The sequence below is a fragment of the Mixophyes fleayi genome, chromosome 1 (assembly GCF_038048845.1).
Source record: "Mixophyes fleayi isolate aMixFle1 chromosome 1, aMixFle1.hap1, whole genome shotgun sequence".
In the NCBI taxonomy this organism is placed as follows: domain Eukaryota; kingdom Metazoa; phylum Chordata; class Amphibia; order Anura; family Limnodynastidae; genus Mixophyes; species Mixophyes fleayi.
This window is the reverse complement of record NC_134402.1, coordinates 351950760-351975569: the sequence shown is the minus strand read 5'-3', so window position 1 is coordinate 351975569 and position 24810 is coordinate 351950760. Positions and strand designations below refer to the sequence as shown.

General features: G+C 39.0%; 1 protein-coding gene across 3 annotated transcripts in view; it reads left to right on the top strand.

Annotated features, from left to right (window-relative positions):
* LOC142094562 (transmembrane protein 132B-like) overlaps positions 1-23064 on the top strand; it is a 472770-nt gene extending 449706 nt beyond the window's left edge. For all 3 annotated transcript variants that reach the window (XM_075176849.1, XM_075176839.1, XM_075176858.1), the window contains 2 exons: positions 14592-14783; positions 21523-23064. In XM_075176849.1, the coding sequence (XP_075032950.1) occupies positions 14592-14783; positions 21523-22671 (1341 nt within the window). In that variant the 3' untranslated portion in view covers positions 22672-23064. The remainder of the gene's footprint in view (positions 1-14591; positions 14784-21522) is intronic.
* Positions 23065-24810: the final 1746 nt, after the last annotated feature.

The window sequence follows — 24810 nt, the reverse complement described above, 5'->3', positions numbered from 1 at the left end:
AACCTACCTTTGCGAACAAGGATTTTCCACTCTAGCGAACATAAAAACAAAGCAGAGAAATCGATTGGACGCTGAAGACTGTATTCAATTTGCTCTTACATCAAAATGCCTCAATATTGATGCTCTCATATCAAAAATGACGCAACATCATTTCTCCAAAACCTGAAGTTTTGAAGTTGAAGCTTTCAAATAAATTTTGAAAAGATTCAATAAAATTTTGAATTCCAATAATTAATAATATATGATTTCCTTCCTTTCAAATCAAGGGGGTAACGTCGGCGTATCTAAATATATGTTGGGGTAAAAAGTAAAAAAGTTCCCTGACCCCTGGTGTAATGTCCTTAAAAGCGACAGTATAACAATATTTGTTAGCTATCCCTTATAAAGTAAAATAAGTATTGTATTGGAGATTGAAAATTAAATGCTAAACATTTTACCCATTTAAAAAATATACAATACATAACAGTGATGGACACATATGAAATTGGATACAGAGGTCATTTTGCAACAATTAAGCTGTAACAAATAGCAAACAAAAAGACTATGGCCCTATGAGTCATTAAGGAAAGTAAGGCAAGAAAAAATAAATAAATGTTCTCTGGGACAAACCATGTTACAATGCAAGGGTTGCAAATTAGTTTATTATTTTGCAGATAAGTTAAATACTGGCTGTTTTTACATCTAACATACAAATACTTGCTAGCTTTATTTTAACACTGCAATTTAAAGTTGATCTAGGACATGTCCTATCCTAACTATAAATCTATCACCACATTTTAAATTTACCTCCCCCCTCCAATGCACAATGCAACATGGTTTTGTCCAAAGTTACTCCTTTTTTATGCTTTGCTCTCCTTAATGACTCAGGCCCTATTACTTTAATTTTATAAACTCGATGATACAAAATTACAAAGTATGATAGCTAAGGGTTTTATTATGTCACCAAACTACAAATAAAAAGTTTAAAATATTACAAGTGCAAAAATAAATTGTGGCAAATCTGTTGATATGATATAATTTTTTACAAGAATAAAAAAATTGAATCAGTAAAAGTTATATGTATTCAGAGTTAACTATGAAATAAACTATGTGATTTGTAGCATTCTTCTGGCAAACATTAAGCTGTTTTCTTAAGTTGGTCTAATATCTGCCACATATGTTGGATGGCTTACCTCTCATCAAGTATAAGGAAGCCATTTAGTAAATATGTTCCACCATGACAAATAATTTTTTAGCATGTGGAAAGTTAAAATCCATTACAGTTGATCAAGCAATCATATTTATCATGTAAATATTTTAATTAAATCAAAGCAGTTTTTAAGTGCATTGACCTAAAAAAGTTATTGGTTTTCATAACTAATATTCTTAATTTTATGCAGATTTCAATATACAGCATTAGAAAGAGAAGATTATACTGTAGCACTTTAGGCAATGTTTTAAAATATATTTGATTATACAAATGTTCATGGTCTAATCCTCTAATAAAGGCATTTTCAAAATATATTTATTACAATATTACACTATTACAGATTATCTATCTATCTATCTCTCTATCTATCTATCTATCTATCTATCTATCTATCTATCACACACTACACACAGTGACTATCTTGCAGTGTCACTGCATCCTCGATACATTGGACTGATGACGTCCCAGTTCTCAGGGATGCTGTTTTGTATCATCCAAATTACATTAGTTATTTGGCCTAGACAATCATTCAAACTTCAGTTCATCTGTTTTCAGGAAAAATAATGTTCTGGATTAGATTTTTCTTTTTTCTGGTTAGCAAGCGGGACTAACAGAGAATAATTGGAACAGAATATTTTCAGTCATAGGATTCGGCAAGATAATCACATTCAGTACAGAAGATTTCCCTCAATCAGTACAAAATGAGAGAGATGAAATGCCACCCACACTTCAAAGGCATGTTATGCAATCACATTATTTTTTTCTAGTTCTGTTAACTTTGCAATATTTAAAGTAAATTAAGAAATTGCTACTTAGCAGACCAAAGCATGCATGTTAAATTAGCAGGAAAAAAAGATTATCAGTGTTTGCTTAAAGTTCAGCCTCAAGACATCATGAAATAGATATATATTAATGCTAATCTGTTAACATGTATCTATCATTTTGTAGTATAAATAATTACATCACACCAAAATTTAGGCTATGAAACACACATCAACCACAAGACTTTTTCAGTATATTATACTATTACTGGAGGATTGGTCAAATGACCAACCAACCACCCAAACACCTTGTAAAATGTATTCATATAAACATAGATGTAGACTTATAATATACAGTCATGGTCAAAGTTTTGAGAATGACCCAAATATTGGTTTTCATAAAGTTTGCTGTTTCAATGTTTTTAGACCTTTGTGTCAGATGTTGCTATGGTATATTTAAGTAAAATTACAAGCATTTCATAAGTGTCAAAGTCTTTTATTGACAATTACATGTCAGAAATTGTGGGTTTTTGTATGTCCATCCGCCTCTTTAGGATTGACCACAAGTTCTCAATGGAATTAAGGTCTGGGGAATTTCCTGGCCATGAACCCAAAAATGTGATGTTTTGATCCCCGAGCCACTTAATTATCACTTTTACCTTAAGGCAAGGTGCTACATTATGCTCGAAAAGGCATAGTTCTTTGCCAACTATTCTTGAAGGATGACTACACAGGTTTCCTTGCAGATAATCATGGTTAACAGTGAAAGAACAACCATTTCAAGCACCACCCTTCTTTTAAAGCTTCCAGTCTGTTATTCTAACTCCATCAGCATGACAGAGTGATCTCTAGCCTTGCCCTCGCCAACATTCTCACTTGTGTTAACGACAGAATCACTGACTTGATGTCAGCTGGTCCTTTTGTGGCAGGGCTGAAATGCAGGGAAAATGCTGTTTTTGGGATAAAGTTCATTGTCATGGCAAAGAGGGACTTTAAAATTAATATCTATTCATCTGATCACTCTTCATGACATTCTGGAGTATAGTGCCATCATAAAAACTGAGGCAGCAAACTTTGCGAGTACCAATACTTGTGCCATTCTCAAAACTTGTGGCCTTAACTGCATATAAATCATACCATACCTAAATCATACCACTTTTGGGTAGGTATATTTTTTTGCTGTTTTTTTTATTTGGCTTTAAAAATAAAACAAATTATATAAAGCTATATGTAGGAAACTGAAATGAAGCCATTAACATGTTCTCTATAGGCATTCAAAGAGTAACTGTCACCAAAGGGAAAGGTTTTACTAACTATACTGATGTAATTTTATATATTAGCCAACAGAATAAGTCAATAGGTGGTAAGTGAAACACCAATACGTGAAAATGCAATATAGAATATACTTAATTTCATATATGTAGTAGGCAGCTTCCTCTCTTTAGAACATTTGTTTGCAAAAAACATCTAGAAAATCTGAAAATAAAGAGAGAGCGCCAACACATAGTGTAAATCTTTAAAAACACATAAATAGGTGCGAAAAGTGCCAATGGGACTCATACCAAAACAATAAAGATAACATGCTTATCTGATGTATATGATGGTAATAGATCCTCATGCTTCCAGGGATAAAAGTACACATGGAGCTGTGGCTCAAACAAAAATGAGCAGCTAGTGTAATACGTTCCAAAACATATGTCTCAGTATGATTAAAAGAAGTAATTAATCATCCAAAAAGTAGTAAGCATAAAAGACAAGCAATTGCCCAAACATTAAAATCATATAAGAAGGCTTATCTGTAGTTCACCAATAGGAACATTTCTCTCAAGATATATACATCCTGGTCAGATGAAGTGGAGGATATAGTCCGCCAATCCCTGATGTGTTTCGTTATTCATGACTTAATCAAAGAGTTTAACCACACTGTTACAAACAGAGTTTAAATAGTCTGAGTTCGCTAGTCATATCACATAGACGCTGGCATAAAATCTCGTATATCTGTGCGTCACATCCGGTGACATACTTCCGGAATATAGCTTCCGGTAATCTGAAAGGCTCCTATTCAGATGTTTACATATTACATTTATGTGACACTACTCCAGCTATCTGAAAAGCCCCTATTCGAACATTATCAAAATACATTAATATGATACTACAAAGTATCATGGACTTCCGAAAATCTGAAAGACCCCTATTCAGACATATATAGAGACTAATCTTCCGATAAAGTATAACATCCTTGTCACGACCTGCATCCTGCAGCTCCTGTCTGCAGGTACTTTGTTGAACCTTTGTATGTATTTTAGGGATGTGCACCGGCGACTTTTGAGGTCTCGTGTTTTGTGTTTTGGATCCGGATTTTCGTTATTTTTGAGGTTCGGATTTGTCTCGCAAAACACTTGACGAAAGGTCTCGGTTCGGATTTAAGGTTTTGGATTCGGATTTTTTTGCAAAAAAACATAAAAAGTTTAAAAATCAAGTTTTTGGGCTTATTTTCACTCCTAGGCTATTATTAACCTCAATAACATTCAATAACAAGCATTTCCACTAATTTACAGTGTATTCTGAACACCTCACAATATAGTTATTAGTCCAAAACGTTGCAACAAGGTATCTTTCTGGACTGCGTAGAGGAGTGGGTCACCACAATATATATTAAAAATGCTGAACTTTTATGAATCGCACCAATAAATGTACCTGGACTGCGTAGAGGAGTGGGTCACCACAATATATATTAAAAACCCTGAACTTTTATGAATCGCACCAATAAATGTACCTGGACTGCGTAGAGGAGTGGGTCACCACAATATCTTAAAAACCCAGAACTTTTATGAATCGCACCAATAAATGTACCTGGACTGCGTAGAGGAGTGGGTCACCACAATATATATTAAAAACCCTGAACTTTTATGAATCGCACCAATAAATGTACCTGGACTGCGTAGAGGAGTGGGTCACCACAATATATTAAAAACCCTGAACTTTTATGAATCGCACCAATAAATGTACCTGGACTGCGTAGAGGAGTGGGTCACCACAATATCTTAAAAACCCTGAACTTTTATGAATCGCACCAATAAATGTACCTGGACTGCGTAGAGGAGTGGGTCACCACAATATCTTAAAAACCCTGAACTTTTATGAATCGCACCAATAAATGTACCTGGACTGCGTAGAGGAGTGGGTCACCACAATATCTTAAAAACCCTGAACTTTTATGAATCGCACCAATAAATGTACCTGGACTGCGTAGAGGAGTGGGCACTGGGCACCACAATAAAATATATAAAAAACCTTCAACAGGTCTGCATTACACTACACATAGGGCTGCTCCTCCATCCTCTCCATCATATACATGTTGGAGTTTTAGCGTGTGACAACCTCTTGTTTTTGATAATGTCAGTGCATTTTGAATATTTTTCAATTTGCCCCACACCACTGAATGTACTTTATCTATGATACGCATCTATCTATCTTGACTGCGTAGTGTGGTGGCCCCGGTACACAATTTGGTACCGGGGCCACAATACCTCCTCCAAACATGGTACAGACAATTCGTCATTGAGATCCCAGACAGACAGGGTCAAAGTGTTATTGTTTGACTTTGTAAACCCAAAAAACTGTCCCTGTTGCACATAGTCGTGCAATGAAGACTGACTTTTTCATTTAAAGGCACGATCTTTCAAGTGTAGTGTTTGTAAGTCTAAGTCATATTATACTTTTGGTAAAATTGGTTTATTTTGTTCCTCTTTGTGGTAATTAGTAATAGAATTAAAGTATGAAATAGAATTAAAGTATGAAATAGAATTAAAGTATTAAATAGAATTAAAGTATGAAATAGAATTAAAGTAGGAAATAGAGTGGTATAGAGTTGTAGTGTGGTATAGATAGAGTGGTCCACACAATATAATAATAATAAAACCCTCAACTGGTCTGAATTCCACCAAACAAGTATCTGGACTGCGTAGTGTGGTGGCCCCGGTACACAATTTGGTACCGAGGCCACAATATAATTAAAAAATTGGGCATCAACTGTCACCGTTGTTTAATATCTGATACACCTAAATATGGACTGCACAGTGGAGTGGCCCCGGTAGTAAATTTGGTGCCGGGGCCACAATACCTCCTCCAACTTCCAAGTGTAGTGTTTATAAAGACAGACAGCGTCGAAGTGTTATTAGTTGACTTTCTTAACCCTAAAATTGTCCCTGTTGCAAATATTCGTGCAATGGACAGTTACTTTTTTATTGAAAGACTCAAGCTTTCAAGTGTAGTGTTTATAAAATATAAACAACAATACAGTAGTTTTAGAGCACGTCAATACCTCTTGTTTTAAATTATGACAGGGCATTTTACTTTTGGTTTAATTTCTTGTATTTTTTTAAATTTGGTTTTACTTTTTGAACATGGCAAACGACTGTTGATTGGTCATATAATGCAAAAAAAAAAGGTCCAAGATGGAATTGTCCTTGGGCCCTCACACCCACCCTTATGTTGTTTAAATAGGACATGCACACTTTAACAAACCAATCATTTCAGCGACAGGGCCTACCAAACAACTTTGGCTGAAATGATTGGTTTGTTTGGGCCCCCACACCAAAAAAGCTATTCATCTCTCCCTGTACAGACTAAACAGGCTCTACTGAGGCAAGATGTCGTCCTCATCCTCAACCTCTGATTCCTCTCCCCCTACAGTGTGTACTTCCTCCTCATCACACATTATCAATTCGTCCCCGCTGGACTCCACAACCACAGGTCCCTCTGTAGTATCTGGAGGGCAGTGCTGTACTTCATTGAGGAATTGATTATTCTTTTTTATAAACATCATTTTTTCAACGTTGTGAGGAAGCAACCTCCTTCGCCGCTCACTGACCAGGTTCCCCGCTGCACTAAAAACTCTTTCCGAGTACACACTGGAGGGGGGACAACTCAGGTAAAATAGAGCCAGTTTGTACAGGGGCTTCCAAACTGCCTTTTTTTCCTGCCAGTAACAATATGGACTGTCTGACATGTCTACTTGGATGGTGTCAGCAAAGTAATCATCCACAATTTTTTCTATTGTGACAGCATCCAATGCAGCGAGAGTAGACATGTCTGCAATGGTTGGCAGGTCCTTCAGTCCGGACCAGATGTTATCAGCATCCCCGCCAGTGCCTCTTTTGGGAAAACTGAGCTTTTTCCTCGCAGCCATAGATGTGGAAGAAAATGAGGGTGGAGCTGTTGGCATGTCACGGTCCTCTTCAGAGGACAATCTCCTGACCAGCAGGTCTTTGCACCGCTGTAGACTTGTGTCCGCCGGAAACAGAGACACAACATACGCTTTAAACCGAGGATCGAGCACGGTGGCCAGAATGTATTCCTCTGACTTTAAAAGAGTGACCACCCTCGGATCCTGGCAAAGCGTACGAAGGGCTACATCCACAAGAGCTACATGCTTGGTGTAATCGCAATGGCTTACCAGCTCCTCCCTCACTTTCTCCAGCTGCTTCTGCAACAGCCTGATCAGGGGAATGACCTGACTCAAGCTGGCAGTGTCGGAACTGACTTCTCGTGTGGCAAGTTCAAATGGCTGCAGAACCTTGCACAACACAGAAATCAGTCTCCACTGCGCTTGACTGAGGCGCATCCCCACTCCTTTGCCTATGTCGTAGGTGGCTGTGTAGGCCTGAATGGCCTTTTGCTGCTCCTCCATCCTCTGCAGCATATAGAGGGTGGAGTTCCAGCGCGTCACAACCTCTTGTTTGAGGTGATGGCAGGGCAGGTTCATGCTTTTTTGATGTGCCTCTAGTCTGCGGTAGGCACTGGCTGAATGCCGAAAGTGTCCAGCAATTTTGCGCGCCACCGCAAGCATCTCCTGCACACCCCTGTCACTCTTGAGGTAATGCTGCACCACCAAATTACTGGTGTGGGCAAAACATGGGACGTGCTGGAAATTGCCCATATTTAATGCCCGCACAATGTTACTGGCATTGTCTGACACCACAAATCCCCATGAGAGTCTAAGTGGGGTAAGCCACTGGGAGATAATTTCCCTCATTTTCTCTAATATGTTGTCAGCGTTGTGCCTCTTATTAAAGCCTCTAATACACAATGTTGCCTGCCTTTGCATGAGCAGCCATTTTGTAGATGCTGCTACTGATGCAGCTGTTGCTGTTGCTGCGGAAGGGGATGCATCTACCCAGTGGGCTGTCACAGTCATATAGTTCTTCGTTTGCCCAGAACCACTTGTCCACATGTCCGTGGTTAAGTGGACAGTGGGTACAACCGCATTTTTAAAAGCACTGAGGACACTTGATCGTACTTCTCTGTACATTTTTGGTATCGCCTGCCTAGTGAAGTGGAATCTCGAGGGGATTTGGTACCGGGGACACAATACCTCCATCAACCCTCTAAATCCCACTCCACTGATGGCGGACACCGGGCGCACGTCTAACACCAACATTGCAGTTACAGCCGCAGTTATACGCTTTGCAATAGGGTGACTACTATCGTATTTTGTGGTCATGGCAAACGACTGTTGGACGGTCAATTGTTTTGTGAAAGACTTAGCGGTCTTACGACTTCCCCTCTGGGAAGATGACCGACTAACAGCAGCAACAGCAGCAGTGGCAGTAGTAGGCGTACCGCTGCAGGATTCCTCGGATGAATCCCGTATTGAGGAGGACTCAGTCTGGCTGCTGACTTGGGCTGCAGGACTGAATCTGATGGAGATTGTGGAGGAAGTTGACGAGGAGGGTGTTGCTGGTGTGTATCCAACTGGACCACGGGATTTAGGTGTCCCTGTACCGATGAGGGTCCTAGCCCCAGTTCCTGAACTAACCACTGAACTATGAAGGTTATTCAGGTGACGTATAAGGGAGGATGTTCCTAGGTGGGCAAGATCCTTACCCCTGCTTATTTGAGCTTTACATAAGCTACATATGGCCATACATTGGTTGTCTGGATTTGGATAAAAATAACTCCAGACCGAAGAGGTGCATTTTTTGGTCTTCTGACCAGGCATGACGATGGGCTTTTTCATCCCATGAACATCAGCTGTTTCCCCCCCTGGTGCCTCATTTACAATAACCACATCACCATCCTCATCATCAAGTTCCTCCACAGCGCCAGCTACATCATCAATAGCCTCCTCCCGAGCCACCTCTTCCCGTACAGTGATGGGAAGGTCAGGCTTGACAACCACCAACATCCTTGGACTCGCCTTGTGGATTTGTGATAATTTCTCTTTAGAAGGCAGAGTTGTTTGCTGTTTTGTTGCTGACAGCATAACTCTCTTCAATTTTTTGTAGGGGGGGGGAGGAGGAGGAGGGCTAAGATCCCTGGGTGAAGCTGAACAACTAGTCATGAACACGGGCCAGGGCCTAAGCCGTTCCTTGCCACTCCGTGTCGTAAATGGCATATTGGCAACTTTACGTTTCTCCTCAGATGATTTTAAGTTTCTCTTTTTGCTACTTTTTCTTAACTTGGGCTTTTTGGATTTTACATGCCCGGTACTACGAGATTGGGCATCGGGCTTGGAAGACGACGTTGATGGCATTTCATCGTCTATGTCATGACTAGTGGCAGCAGCTTCAGCATTAGGAGGAAGTGGGTCTTGATCTTTCCCTACTTTATCCTCCAAATTTTTGGTCTCCATTATATGTAGCACAAGATACTGCAGAATGTGTGAACTTGGTAATATTGCAGTACCAATGGACTTATACTGCTGGATTGGTTTTGCAAATTTGGTTATAATTATTATATTTTTTTTTTTTTTAAATGTTTTATTTTTTTTTACTTTTTTTTTATTTTTAAAAAACTTGGGAATAGTGGGTAAAAAACTATGCCCTTAGAAGCACAGAGCACAGGACACAGCACCACTGGACTGAACAGGACACGGCACAGGACCCAGCAGCACTACGGAACTCAGCAGGACAGAGCACAGGACACAGCACCACTGGACTGATACTGCAGAATGTGTGAACTTGGTAATATTGCAGTACCAATGGACTTATACTGCTGGATTGGTTTTGCAAATTTGGTTATAATTATTATATATTTTTTTTTTTTTTTAAATTTTTAATTTTTTTTTACTTTTTTTTTATTTTTTAAAAACTTGGGAATAATGGGGAAATAACTATGCCCTTAGAAGCACAGAGCACAGGACACAGCACCACTGGACTGAACAGGACACGGCACAGGACCCAGCAGCACTACGGAACTCAGCAGGACAGAGCACAGGACACAGCACCACTGGACTGATACTGCAGAATGTGTAAACTTTGTAATATTGCAGTACCACTGGACTTTTACTGCTGAATGTGTGAACTTGGTAATATTGCAGTACCAATGGGCTTATACTGCAGGATTGGTTGTGCAAATTTTGTGGTAATTAAAAAAAATTAAAGTAGTTTTTGGTATTTTTTAAAAAAACTTTTTTTTATTTTTTTAAACACAGGGGAATATTGGGGAAATAACTATGCCCTTAGAAGCACAGAGCACAGGACACAGCACCACTGGACTGAACAGGACACAGCACAGGACCCAGCAGCACCACTGACCTCAGAAGGACAGAGCACAGCACACAGCACCACTGGACTGATACTGCAGAACACAGCACAGCACAGCACAGCACAGCACAGCACAGCACAGAACTAAACAGCACAGAGGACCACCTAACACACCCTCCCTCTACCCTGATCAATGCCCGAGTGAAGATGGCGGCGACTAGCGGGGAATTTATAGGATCCGAGTATCGCGAGATCCGACAACGGGATTATGAGTCAGAGCCTCAGTTTCACATTTGAATTTGGCGCCAATACCCGGATCTGTCTCGGATCCGACTCGGATCCGCAACGTTCGGGTGGGCTCGGATTTCATAAATCCGAGTGCGCTCATCCCTAATGTATTTGTATCCTGCCTGTAGTACCACTGTCCACCAAAGGGGCCACTGCGGTACTTAGACTCCTCTTACCTGCCTCATTATTGCTGGAAGCTTAAACACCTGCTTCTGGCCTATATAAACCTGCCTGTCCCAAGCAACCTTTGCCAGATCATCTGTTGCAATTACCTGTGTTGCTGTGCCTGTTCCCTGGCTTCTGTTTGCTACCTGTTCTCTGAGTTTCCAGCACATCTATCCGCAGATCATCTCAACCACTGTGTCTACTCCAGTATCCTGTGGTAACGCTCTGCAGATTCTTGCTACCTGTTCTCTGACTTTCCAGCACATCTATCCATAGATCATCTCAACCACTGTGTCTACTCCAGTATCCTGTGGTAACGGTCTGCAGATTACTGCTACCTATTGTCTGAGTTTCCAGCACATCTATCCGCAGATCATCTCAGCCACCGTGTCTATTCCAATATCCTGTGGTAACGCTCTGAAGATTATTGCTACTTGTTCTCTGAGTTTCCATCAGATCTATCCGCAGATCGTCTCAGCCACTGTGCCTACTCCAGTATCCTGTGGTAACGCTCTGCAGATTATTGCTACCTGTTCTCTGAGTTTCCAGCAGATCTATCTGCAGATCTTCTCAGCCACTGTGTCTACTTCAGTATCCTGTTGTAACGTTCTGCAGATTATTGCTAACCGCTCTCGGAGTCTCCAGCACATCTATCCGCAAATCATCACAGCCACTGTGTCTACTCCACTATCCTGTGGTAACACTCTGCATATTATTGTTACCTGTTCTCTGAATCTTTCTGCATCTGTTATCCACTGTGTTCTTTAGCTATTTCTGCTATACCCTACAGTGCTGCAACCTGAAACCTGTGTAACTGGTATTAATAAAAATCACTTCATTTCACTACACTCTCTGTGGTTTTTATTGGGAATCCTGGCAATCCCCAGACATTTTATCATATATAATAACATAAATAGCATATTCCAAAGCATATAATTTATACAGATGAAGTTTGCAGATAATTTATAGAAAAAATTATACAAGGGTTAAAAAAGATTACAAACGTAATCATACGAGTTACCTCCGGGAACATAAAATCCCTCTATTAATTTACATCAATATTTATCAAATATGCATCATATAAAATATAAAATAAGATAAAAAGTTAAAATATATAAAAGACATAGAAGAGACCCATATGTAATATATTATCAACATAGGACCCATGGGCATTAAAGTATCAAGTTTAAAAAGCCAGTACATCTCCCAGCATGAAAGTTTATTGTCTCCTAAAGGGACATGTTCTATTGCTTTTATCTAAAAACCACTATAATCTCCCCCGTGATATTTTAAAAAATGCATGGAGACCGACTATAGCTCGGACTTCTTTTTGATAGCCCTAGTATGTTCCTGCATCCTCAGCTTTAAAGTCCTTTTTGTTTTCCCCACATATTTCAAATGCACCTATTTATGTGTTTTTAAAGATTTAAGTAATTCGATCACTCAGCATAAAAGTCAAAGATTTTCTGTGCTTCTAACCTACTGCAAAACATCTACAATATGGAGATTCTTAGTGCAATCTTGGCCAAGTTAGAAAGCTCCCCCACCAGCGATAGAGGACCTTTGTTAGAAGGAGATGGAACACTAATTTGTACTAAGTCAGTATGCTAATAAATCATCAGTTTGTCTGTAGACCATCTTTTGTCCCCCACTGTACACTACATGGATAAACGTATTTGGCCACACCTGTTAATTATTGAATTGAGGTGTTTCAATCAGACCCTTTGCCAGAGGTGTATAAAATAAAGCACCTAGCCACGCAGTCTCCATTTTCAAACATTTGTGATAAAAAATGGGTCATTCTGAAGAGCTCAGTGACTTCAAGCGTTGTACTGTCATAGGATGCCACCTTTGCAATGAGACGGTACGTGAAATTCCATCACTGATGTATATTCCACAGTCAACTATAAGATGTATTATTAGAAAGTGGAAGCAATTAGGAACAACAGCAACTCAGCCACGAAGCGGAAGACCACATAAAATCTCAGAGCATGGTCAACGACTGCTAAGGCACATGGTGTGTAAAAGTCTCCAAAGCTCTGCTGCTTACAAAAACTGTGCGGTGGGAGCTTAATGGAATGAGTGGGAAGAGGAAGGCCCTTTTCTATTACAACATGACTGTGTCCCAGAGCACAAAGCAAGGACTACAAAGACATGGTTTGATGAGTTCGGTGTGGAAGATCATGATTGGCCTGCACAGAGCCCTGACCTCAAACCAATCTAACACCTTTGGGATGAACTGGAACGGAAATTGCGATCCAGACCTTCAGGTCCAACATCAGTGCCTGACCTGATAAATGCTCTACAGAATGAATGTGCACAAATTCCCACAGAAACACTCCAACATCTTATTGAATACAATGTCATTACAGTCCCTGTTGGTGTAATGGTCAAGAGTCCGAATACTTTTGTCTATATAGTGTAGTTCTGCCGTAAGCAGTATTTTCCAATACTGGCAATTTTTCTTTTCTAACAAAATTTTAACTAGCAAATTGGTTTGCAACAAAATTTACGCAAACAATATCACACTTGACAAAAATATACCACAATAGGTTAAATGAATAAAACAAAAACTGACAAGTAGCATCCAATGAAAGACATTCAATTTTATTTTACACATGTAGTTCATTTTATCATATAATATGAGATCCTAATACCAATAATGTTGCATTTTTTAAAAAAATGTATAAACAAGTAACTCTATAATAGCTTGGAGGCAAAATTACATTTGTAAAGATACAGTTTAATAAGATATATTTGAATAATATCTACTTCATAGTTAATGTTGACAGTAAAGGAGTAACAGGACAAAAAGATAGTAGAAGTCGACAACAATTGTATTTAGGAAAATACCTCATCAGAAATGTTTTGGAGCATACATGTCTAAAATTTCCAAATTTGCCTTGGAAATTGACAAGTATTTATCTGTTTTTGGTACCATTGTTCAGCTTGAACTTATTTTCTCTAAATTATCGTTAAATTTAACTCTTACTACAACTCTTATTACATTTTAAGAATATTAATGTTATTGAAAAATAAGTGTCAGAAAATTAGTTTGCAACATAATATTAAAATAGGAGTATTTCTTGATTATTTGCTGTCCAACATGGACAGCATTACAAGTACTCTTGCAATGTTTAACCCAAATTGCCCTGTAGTGTGAGTAAATAAGACCATGGATCAGGGGCGGATCTAGAATTTTATTCTACCCTGGGCGATATAGGGGGGGCGATTTAAGCCCCATCCCCTTTCTAACTTATAAGGCTGCCGGCGGCTGCACAGTATGTGCAGGTCCGTTAGGCAGTGATAATGTGCTGTCCCGCTGCTCTGATTGTGTTTAAAACACAATCAGAGCAGCCGGGCAGCACATTATCACTGCCTAACGGAACTGCACAGTGTGCAGCCGCCGGCAGCAAGCCCCTGCTAGGGGGGGCGATCGCCCCGATCGCCCCCCCCCCCCCCCCCTGGATCTGCCACTGCCATGGATACTGGTCAAGCAATCACTACTGGCTGCAGTGCAGACCACTAGAAATGACATAGAAATAACTGCAGGAATCCAATCCCACAAGAACATGACATGTTTAAACTTGTTGTATATTTGTAGTACACAGTGTTCTTCTGCAATCAATATACTGTGTGTTTACTATTACTTCAATTGTAGCCTTTATCCACACTACTCTTTGCTGATTGCTTTTACAGGTCCTTTCTCCATTGTCTGATTCAATCTTGGCTGAGAAAACTGTGACAGTGCTGGATGATCGAGTAGGAATTGTAGAACTAGGAGTCCAACTCATCACCGGCCTCTCCTTGTCTGTACAAACCAGCAAAGGAAACAAGAGAGCCATCATTACAACCACCACGGCCAGTGATATTCTGCATGACTTTAAACAGGTACAGTAATAGAAAATTCAGAATATAGCAGATCATTGTAACTGATGGAACAAATAATCTTAAAAACATGTTTATTATTTATTTAAAAAGTGCCATCATAATATGCAGCGCTTTAAATTGAGGGGTAAAAATACAAACAGAATATGTATATATCATTTACAATCTGAGTTAAGGGGAAAACTTGATACATAAGGTCATGTAAGGCAGAAGCATTATCAGCCAAAAATAGTAGTGACTGGTATTTCTGTGCAGCTACTAGTTTTGTGGCTTAATTTGAGTACATGGAGACAGTGGAAGATGGAAATATGAAGATGAATTAGTTATTGTAAAAATCTTAAGGTCGTCAGCTGCTGGTAGCCATGACTGTCCTTCCTTTACATTAACCAAGCTGACCTCCTCTTTAATTTCTGGAAAGGCTTTTGCTTTTCCCTGGTATTATGCTTGGTCATCATTCTCACTGCTGGAAACAGAGCCAGATCACTTGTTTCCCATGTTCACAGAAATTGTGGTGACAGCTGTTGCCATCAAAGAGGCCTCCGAGATCAACAAAGGAATATCAATTGAACTCACTGAACCCAGCAGCTGAACTGAGATGGAGCTTCAGAAGATCTTCAAAACACCACTGTTCTTAGTTTCATGATATCCCTCAGTACTACTCTATCATTTATTACTATCTTTACAGTTTTTAAAATGTTTTATATCTGTGAGAAGATGGTTATATAAGAGGTTGGGTGCAGAGCTGTTCTAAAGTGCAGCCATCTTTTACTCCAATCCACATGCTGATACACTGACTAACCTATTCACAGCCTTGGATCAGTGAGGAACTTTCTGCTTAAACCCTAAAAGAAAAAGTGGAGGAAAAGAAACACATTAAGTGCCACAGTATGTGGGTCAATAACTGGGTGTTAAAGATAACATTTGTAGCTACAGTGTCAAGGAGCCTTAGTTTGGAATAGGCCCCGAAGCCCTGCTCTAGGTAGACTTACCCCCAGAGAGGTGTGGAGTCTAACAGTAGAGAGGTATTCACAAGGGATCCACGCAAGGGAATATGAACTTAGCTGCTCTCTAGCCACAGGTTGCGGTCCTCTAAGGGAGACTAGAGCAGAGTGAGATGGAACCGTGGAGTGGAACAGGACTGCTGGACGGTTAATGCAGAGGTTCCGATGAACGGCATTGAACCGAAGCATTGAGGTCTTTAGAAAGTGAATAGCTGAAAACAGGACTAATTATGAGGCACGAGAGAAGCAGGTGCTTTAAATAGGCAGAGCTGGCAGGCTATTAGCCAATCAAGAGAATGCAGAAAGACCAGGTGTGTGCATGCTTAGTTCAGACCAGCAAGTAAAAGCAGGGAGTGAGAACTAAGGGAAGCAGGTAGGAATAATGACCAAAATGCAGGTTAGCTGGTGCAATGTGTGAAATTTTAAAATAATATTAAAAGTCAGTTTTTCTAGTTAATTATATTTGACTAGATTTTTTTCTATTCCATTTTATAAATTCACCCATGCTACAAACAATGAAAAGATTTTGGCTATGCTGGAACCTCCACAACTACTATAGTATGAGTGATTCACATTGTCATGGTTTCAATTCTAAATTTCGCAATTTGTTTATATTCAGTACAATTTTCTACTAAAGTGCTGGATTTCCCATTGATACAATGTGAATACTATACTGCTGTGCTACTAATTTAAAACTAACATTGCAAATAGCATTAATTTTTAAAATTCAATTAAAATAAATAAATAAAGCAGACAACAGCCGCCTCCGAAATGAATAATCAGCATAACTATGCTATAGGCTTGCCAAATGGCAACCAGCAGCGGGCTTTGCCAGGCTGCCTTAGTCAAACTTTAACAGGGAGACCCACATTGTGTTTTCTCCCTGTCACAATGTGATACCAGCCCCATCCTAATCAACATGGGCCAGAATTCCCAAGGGAGAAACAAGTCTACAAAACATGTAAAGGACCCCGTCTTGCCCCTTTTCATAATAACACTGGGGCATTTCCAGGAACCTGTTGGGAGTTGGTGCCAGGGTAATCAATGTAAATGTTGTAAACATTAATTTTGGGGAATGAGAAATCCCAGAGAATCCTGATAGTCAGGGCGCATTGAAACATGAAGTTTCACAAACCTACCTAATAGAAAAAAATTAAATCCCAAGCACTGACTTTATTCATTACATTTTATTAAACACTTAAATCCAAAGGGAATCTCCTACCCAAAGTAGCTAATAGGGAATTTTCACCAATAATGTAATCCAAAGGGAAATAAAATAAAAACATGAAATGAGCCCCACTGCTATTTGACTTAGAGCTGAGTGGATATGTGTAATTTTCACTTCTCATGCATTCTTATGGCAGCAACTACACTGTGTGTAGTAAATTATTAAGTATGTTTTTTATTTCTACCTGAGTGCACTGTTATGTTATGTGTATGATACTTTAGCCATACTTAGTTAAATACCGTTAAACTAAATAGAGCCAGAAAGATGTTATGCATTTTTCTTTGCAATGTTAAATACATACCTTGTGCTTTTTTCCTAAAACTTTTAATTCATGAAAACATTATATGGTTATTGATTATTTGGGTCAGCATGTTGACACAGAGGTTAGGATTATTCCTCAAAGCAGCCATGTGGGAAATTTTTATCACGGCCCTACTTATATGGGGTAATGCTTCTTATTCAATTGTAAATGCATAAGATGTCTCTGGCTCCATTTTTTTCAGTGACATTTAGCATTTAGCTGTCAGGTCCAGCAGGCATGTAAAATGTGTCCTATGTATCACATAACTGTGCACTAAGATAAAAAGAACATTCTACACTGTGTTATGGATGCGTCATACACACAACATAGCATTGCACCAATAGGTCCAGTAGGTATGGAAAATGTGTCATACACATAACAGTGTGCTTAGATAAAAAAACATTAATTTATTAATTTATTTTTGCAGGCTCAATTCCCCTAGGGAATTCCGTCCTTTGCTATACAGGCTGAGGCTATTATCATTCTTATTACAGGGAAACCCAACACTGCTTGTCTCCCTGTTGTAGAGTGTCCAGTCCTGCCTGGCATAGCCTGGTGCTAGTTGCTGCTTTTGCAAGTGGACCCAACACTCTTTGTTCCTTTGCATAAGCAGTGTGCAGCCCGGACTATAATACTCATTATTTATTTTGGGGGAAAGACTTTCTTTCCATTTCAGTGATTCATTTATTTTATTAAGGAGATTGAATTTTATGAATGACTTTTGTGATGCCGTAAGAGACTCCCGAGTGGCCACCACTGGTGCTTCATACAAAACGCTACTTCTTTAGATCAGCAACAACTGGAGGGCTGCCCAGTGAATGTGAGGTATTTAATTGGAGGGATTGTTAGCAGTGAGGATTATAGAGGCAATTGATAGCACCATAGGAGCAACAGCCCTGATTTAATCAATATTTTTAAAAAATGTTTCTTTATTTAATTCATATAGAAGTTCTCTGAGTGCATGTACTTGGGCCCTTTACAAGAGCGATGTTCTGCAGTAGTTTCTTTATTGGTGATTTTCCTTGCTGTATTCGCTCAATTACCCTGGTTTATTTAACAAGACCAGAAACAACTATTAGCAACCCATTTTTTTTGCAGTCCAATAATAATAATAAAAAAGTAATTTGACTTCACTGAGGGAGAAAAGCTACTATGATAGTGGGTTCATATTTAAAAAATACAACCATAAAACTTTTATATTTGGGAAAAATTTCTGGAAACACAAAATAGATAACTATGTCCTCCTTAATATATTTTTTTATTTTGTGGGAAATATGATAAAATTAGACAAGAAGAAGGATACAGTGCAATGTGTGTTTTTTAGTGGTGTATGTATGGGGAAGCTCCACTTGCATTTTCCCAGGATTTAGTCCAGGAGAGAAGGGCTTGAAAGGGATGCACATGAGAAAACAGGGTTTTGCAGGTATGGTTACTGCTTTTGAGGATAAGTGGTTAAACAACTAACCACTTATCTGTTTCACAAATAATAAATCCATTTGGACGAAATGCATAAGCGATTTTTTTTACCTTGTGACTCAGCTGCTCGTCAAAGTGCTTAGTCCAGTATTAGAACTAGAGATGTTCACTGACCCCCGTGTTTTGGTTTTGGTTTTGGATCTGGATTAACTTTGTGTTTTGGTTTTGGATCCCTATTTGTTTTCTAAAATCCCTTTTTTTTTTTGCTAGGGTTTTTTACATTATTATTAACTTCTATAACATTAATTTCCAGTCATTTCCCGTCAATTTTTGTCAAGTGTCAAGAACACCGCTACCCCTCCTGTTTCTGTATGAGCAGTGACACTGCAGACTGGAGAGTGACAAGAACACTGCTACCCCTGTTTCTGTATGAAAAATGGCACTGAGCAATGACACTGGAGACTGGAGAGTGACAAGAACACTGCTACCCCTGTTTCTGTATGAAAAATGGCACTGAGCAATGACACTGGAGACTGGAGAGTGACAAGAACGCTGCTACCCCTGGTTCTGTGTGAGCAATGACACTGAGCAATGTCACTGGAGAATGGAGAGTGACAAGAACACTGCTACCCCTGTTTCTGTATGAAAAATGGCACTGAGCAATGACACTGGAGACTGGAGAGTGACAAGAACACTGCTACTCCTGTTTCTGTATGAACAATGGCACTGAGCAATGTCACTGGGGAATGGAGAGTGACAAGAACACTGCTACCCCTGTTTATGTGTGAGCAATGGCGCTGGATCTCCTGGGGAGGGAGGTACTTATGGAATCCAATACCCGCGAGATCCGACAATGCAACAATGACGTTTTGCCTCGATTCAGATCTGAGGACACGTGAAACTACCGAGCCGGCTCGCGAGCCTATTTGGATACCCTAAGTTCGGGTGGGTTCTGTTTTCAGAAAACCAAACCCGAGCATCTCTAATTAGAACTATTTGCTGAATATGTGCTGAAATGTATCAAGTTCTGAGAGAGAGAACTTTGTTGTACAGCCTCCAAACCTGATCAGGAGATACTAAACATTTTAATTCCTAAGAGAGGGATCTTCTTCTGGAACAATATTTGCAAGTCTGCTGAGTATTCTTTAACCTTTAAGAAATACTTTTCCACTGATGTGTTTTTAATGTATTCCTGATAATTACCTTTGATTTTTATACCTTAGACACAGGTAGCACTACATTCTCTTTTGTATTGTTCACTTGATCACACATTGTATCACCATTTGCTTTTCATTTGACCTATTTTTGGGTTTTAGGCAGGGTGTTTTCTTTTATCTTAATATATCTGTGTGTCACAGATAGGAAGCATTTACTTACCAGACAGAAACTTTGTAGAGTAGCTCTGCTGTAGCTCAACACACTGTGAGGCAATTCGTCCTCTGTGCTAGTGTAATAAAATCGTATAATTCCGTGCATAGGTCTGTCTCTTCACTGGTTTTACCTTCCTTTTTGCTTGCATTCAGCAGTGCCTCACTAACTACATTTCAAGTAGAGTAATACAGGTGTCATAGAGCATCAGATGTGACTATCTCAGTAATGTTTTCAATGTATTAGTGCTCATAGACACAGGCATTGAAATACAACACTAGCTGAGAGTATAGACAAAACTTTGTATTCTGATCTCACTGTAGAGCCTTAGGAGCACAATCATTAACGTATCTCATAGCTTCTCTGCAGCATAGTGTAGTATGTACTTAATGAGATTTCCCATAGAAATACATTCAATTTTACAGAGCTTTAACATTTCTGGGCATTGTAGGCAATGCCAAAATTGATGCAAACGGAAGCAAACATTGATCAGATAGATGTGTGTCTACGGGTCCATTAGCCTACAGCATCAATGTCTGTTTAATCGTGTTTATGCCTTGAACACAAAAAAAAACTTTGAAAAGATTTGCCATGCTATTGTATAAAAGAACATAATGAGCACATTGTTATACAAGGTGCTGCTAGCCCTAGAACTGATGTTAGGGTCATTTGCGCAAGGTCCCTAACCTCTAGATGGCGCCAATATCCCTGGAACCCTTTTTCTACTATTATCCCTTATATCATTACTTTTACATATCTTACTATTTCTTGTACTTTTGTTTTGCAATTGAGCTGTACAGTATGGGAGTCAGTTTGTGAACTGGCAAGTAGTTGCTTGGCTGGCACTTGCTCTGTTAATTCACATTGTCAGGAGATGGGAAGGACTGTAGAGGATACAGCTAATAATTGGATACTAGCATGACCCTATATGTTTAAAACTTTGAATTACACCAACATTTTTAAACTTGTTTGGTATTTTTATTATGTGTATAAGTGTAAGTGAATGAAGAACCCAGCTGTTTAAACAGCATTGCTTTTCACATCATGAAGAAGTACAAGGAAACAATACTGTCTGCATCTGTCAACACCTAACTGTCATCACACAGCTATGCTTTGTTTGAGGAAGACAAGTTTACAACCCAAGGCTGTAAATCAGTAATGACTACAGCCTAGGAGATCTACAGGGATAACTAGGACATCATTATTTCAGGTTACATTCTGATTTGCTCAGTACCTGCAACAATAAAATATCTTTAATATGCAGACCTCATTGTACACTAAAAGTAAGACTTGGTGCGTCTCTCCCTGCTGGTGTATACAAATTATAGCACATGTAGGCAGGTATGCTTAGTAAATATTTTTATTTCTTTTTCATTAAAATTTCCATTTAAGCATATAGATTTATGTATGTGTTTTTTATTGTTGCAGGAAGCAGTCATCAGTGTCTGGACCCTGTTTAGTGACGGCTCAATAACACCACTGGACATTTATGAAAGCAAAGACTTCTCAATTTTAGTATCTTCTCTGGATGAGATGGTGGTATCCACCTATCAGAATCCTTTATCAAACTGGCCTGTTGTAGTTGCAGAAGGTGAAGGCCAAGGGCCTTTAATAAAGTTAGAATTGGGGATCAGTGAGATCTGCCAGAAGTCCAAGAGGAAAAGTAGTCTTGCCGTTGGTAGTGGAACTATCAAGGTTAAATTTGGGCAAAAGGACTCTGATCAGAAAGGCAATATGAACGAAATTCAAAGCATAGATGAAGATTTTAAGAAAATCACAAGCAAAACAACTGAGAAGGTCGCAGAGCAAGAAAGAACAGGGAACGAGTGGCCGAAACCTGGATCATCTGCTGTCAATTTTGAGGATGGTGTTAGCAAAAACTCAACATCTGATTCTCCAGTAGACTATCAAAAGAACTATAATGATGCCCATATTGTTCCTATACCATATACTAGTTTCCCTACACGAATAGCCTCAGAACACAACCAGGAAAGTGAACTTACACAGACTTCAAGGGGGCTCACAGACTTGGAAATAGGAATGTATGCCCTTCTTTGTGTGTTCTGTCTTGCAATTCTAGTCTTTTTAATTAATTGTGTGGCATTTGCCTGGAAATATAGACATAAAAGGTTCCCAGTGGCTGATCAAGCCAACATTCCTCATTCTCATGATTGGGTATGGCTTGGGAATGAGGTGGAACTGCTGGACAATCAAGTAGACATTCCTCTTCCAGCAGAAGAATGCACTACAATGATTGACAGAAGATCACAGTTCGAAGACAACAACTTTCTTCTCAACGGAGGGTCACAAAAGAATCCGTATAGTCAAATTATGCGGTCATCAGATTACACATATGAAAAAGAAGTCCAAAATGAGCCATTAAATCCTGGGGGCTCAAAAAGAAAACGGGTAAAGTTCACATCCTTTACTACTATTTTACCGGAAGAAGGGGGCCCATATACCAATGCAGTAATCTTTGGAAATGAAGAAAATATCAAATGGGTTTGTCAAGACATGAACATTGGGGATTCACGTGAACTTAGAGACTATATGGATAGTCTTCAGGACAACCTGTAAAATATTATGTTTATATTCACCTTTATGCCTTCATTTTGTTTGTTTGATCTTTTTAAGGTGGGACTATTAAATCAGCAATAGAGACACAGAACAAAACCTTTTAAGTTGAGGTCACTGGGCAGAGTCAATACTGCCTACACATTTTTAGCACTAAGTTAGAAAATGCACATAAAGAAATCTGTCTATGGATAATTTCTATCATGTGCACCATGTGACGCTTTCTTGGTCTGGTGATCACTGCTAACATATTAACTACTAAGGGTTTACAACACATAAGGTATTGGAGGAAAAAAGATTTGTTGTGCTCTACTGATCTTTGGTATATTGACTATAAATCTGCTTGTATGTAAACACTTTTGTTGGGTTTCCAATTAAAAGCACACTGGATTTTTCTGGGTATATTTCCAGTTCAGGCATACATTTGAATGTACTACAACTGTGTCTAAGTGAAACTAAAAATACAATATTAATTTTTTTAGATGCATACAATGTTTAGATAACAGGCATACGAAGAAAGAAGTATGTGAAATCTATTCATGTATTTTATTAGTATGATAACCTTATTAGAGCTGTAGAGCAGAACAGCAGGGGGCATGTGACTGGGAGGACAAATCCCTCACAGACTCCCACCATAGTGTCACCCCATCCCAATATTTGGCTGCTGATATGAGATAAGCCACAGAACTCCAGGTAAAACAGCTTCAGGGGGCTCTGGTGATTGGCCCTCTGGGTAGGGGGAATTTTTCGCCCTACTTGGAATTCTGCTTTAAGAGGCACTCTATGAATTGATCTGTCTCTTCTCAGTCATTGCTTTTGTAAGCTGTAGCTTATTAAAGTGGACCTGTTACTGCAATTGAACAATATAACAACAAAAAGCACCTATAAGCAATTTTTACATTGTTTACAATGTCATATGCCTTTAATTGTTGTTGCATTCCCAGACATTCCCTTTCTAATGGTAACTAGTGGCTCTAAAGTTTAAGGATATATACATAATAGGCACTAAGAATTCAATTGCAGATCTCTGTTTAATACCAGCTTTATATTTAGTGTTTGGGGGTACTTAATTCATGAATAATGGTGGAAATTTCTCCTGGTAATATGGCCTTTTTCATAGCTAATGCAATTAAATATAAATGTAGTCACGTCTACATAATAAATATTCACTTTTCATTTAGTTCTTAATATCACAGTACATCAGGGGAGTCTACACTGTAAATAAAGCTTGAATCAAATTTTCTGTAAATGAAAATGTAATTACATTGCCCCAAAGAGAGATGCTTCAGCTTTTTTTTCCCGAAATCCATAAAATCTGTTTTAGCTGTCATAGTTCTTTACACTCCAACTAAAAGCAAAAAATCTGCTTAACAATCTTTTGTGTAGCTTATAATCATAGGGATGTCACACGCAGTCCTGGATAATTATATAGGGAATATACAGGCAGGGTATGTGTCCTATCAACTCAACCATCCTCTGCAAAATTCTTTGCTGCAGGTGGTTTACATGTCCGGCCTTGAATTTGCTCTTTACACAAAAAGTGTCTAATTTACAGTTGGACGCATTCTGTGCTACGAAAGTAGGAATACAAATGATGTGGCTTAACAAACTTACTGACATCCAACTAAAAAACATCAGTACTTCTGCATCAGGAGGACAAATGCTTAAAGTTGCAGCTTGACAATGTTAGTAGTAAATACGAAAGTTTCATTACTCTATTCATGCACATGCTTCTTTTCTTATCAATAAAGACAGAGAGGCTGTGAATTCAGACTGTCAGTTGTGTGATCACAATACTCTAAAGAAGGGGCAGGATGTTAGAAGAGAATGTAGTTTTTCTCCAGCAGTGTAATCAGCATAGCAAATGGAATAGGCACTGTATATGTCTTTATTGGTCCTTTGAGTTTCCCATGCTCTCCTCACCTTATAAGCAGAAGTTGCAGATTGGTATCTACAACCACTCCCCTTACCCACTCGACTGCCCTGTTTTAACAGATGAAGGACATCTGCCTTTAGAAGCTGAGAAGAGAGAGGCTTCATTCAGTATACATATTATATAGCAGCTATGTTGTTGTTTGTTTGTACATGGATCCACTGACACATTAAGCCATGTGAAACATGTCAGGCATTCTGCTAACTGTC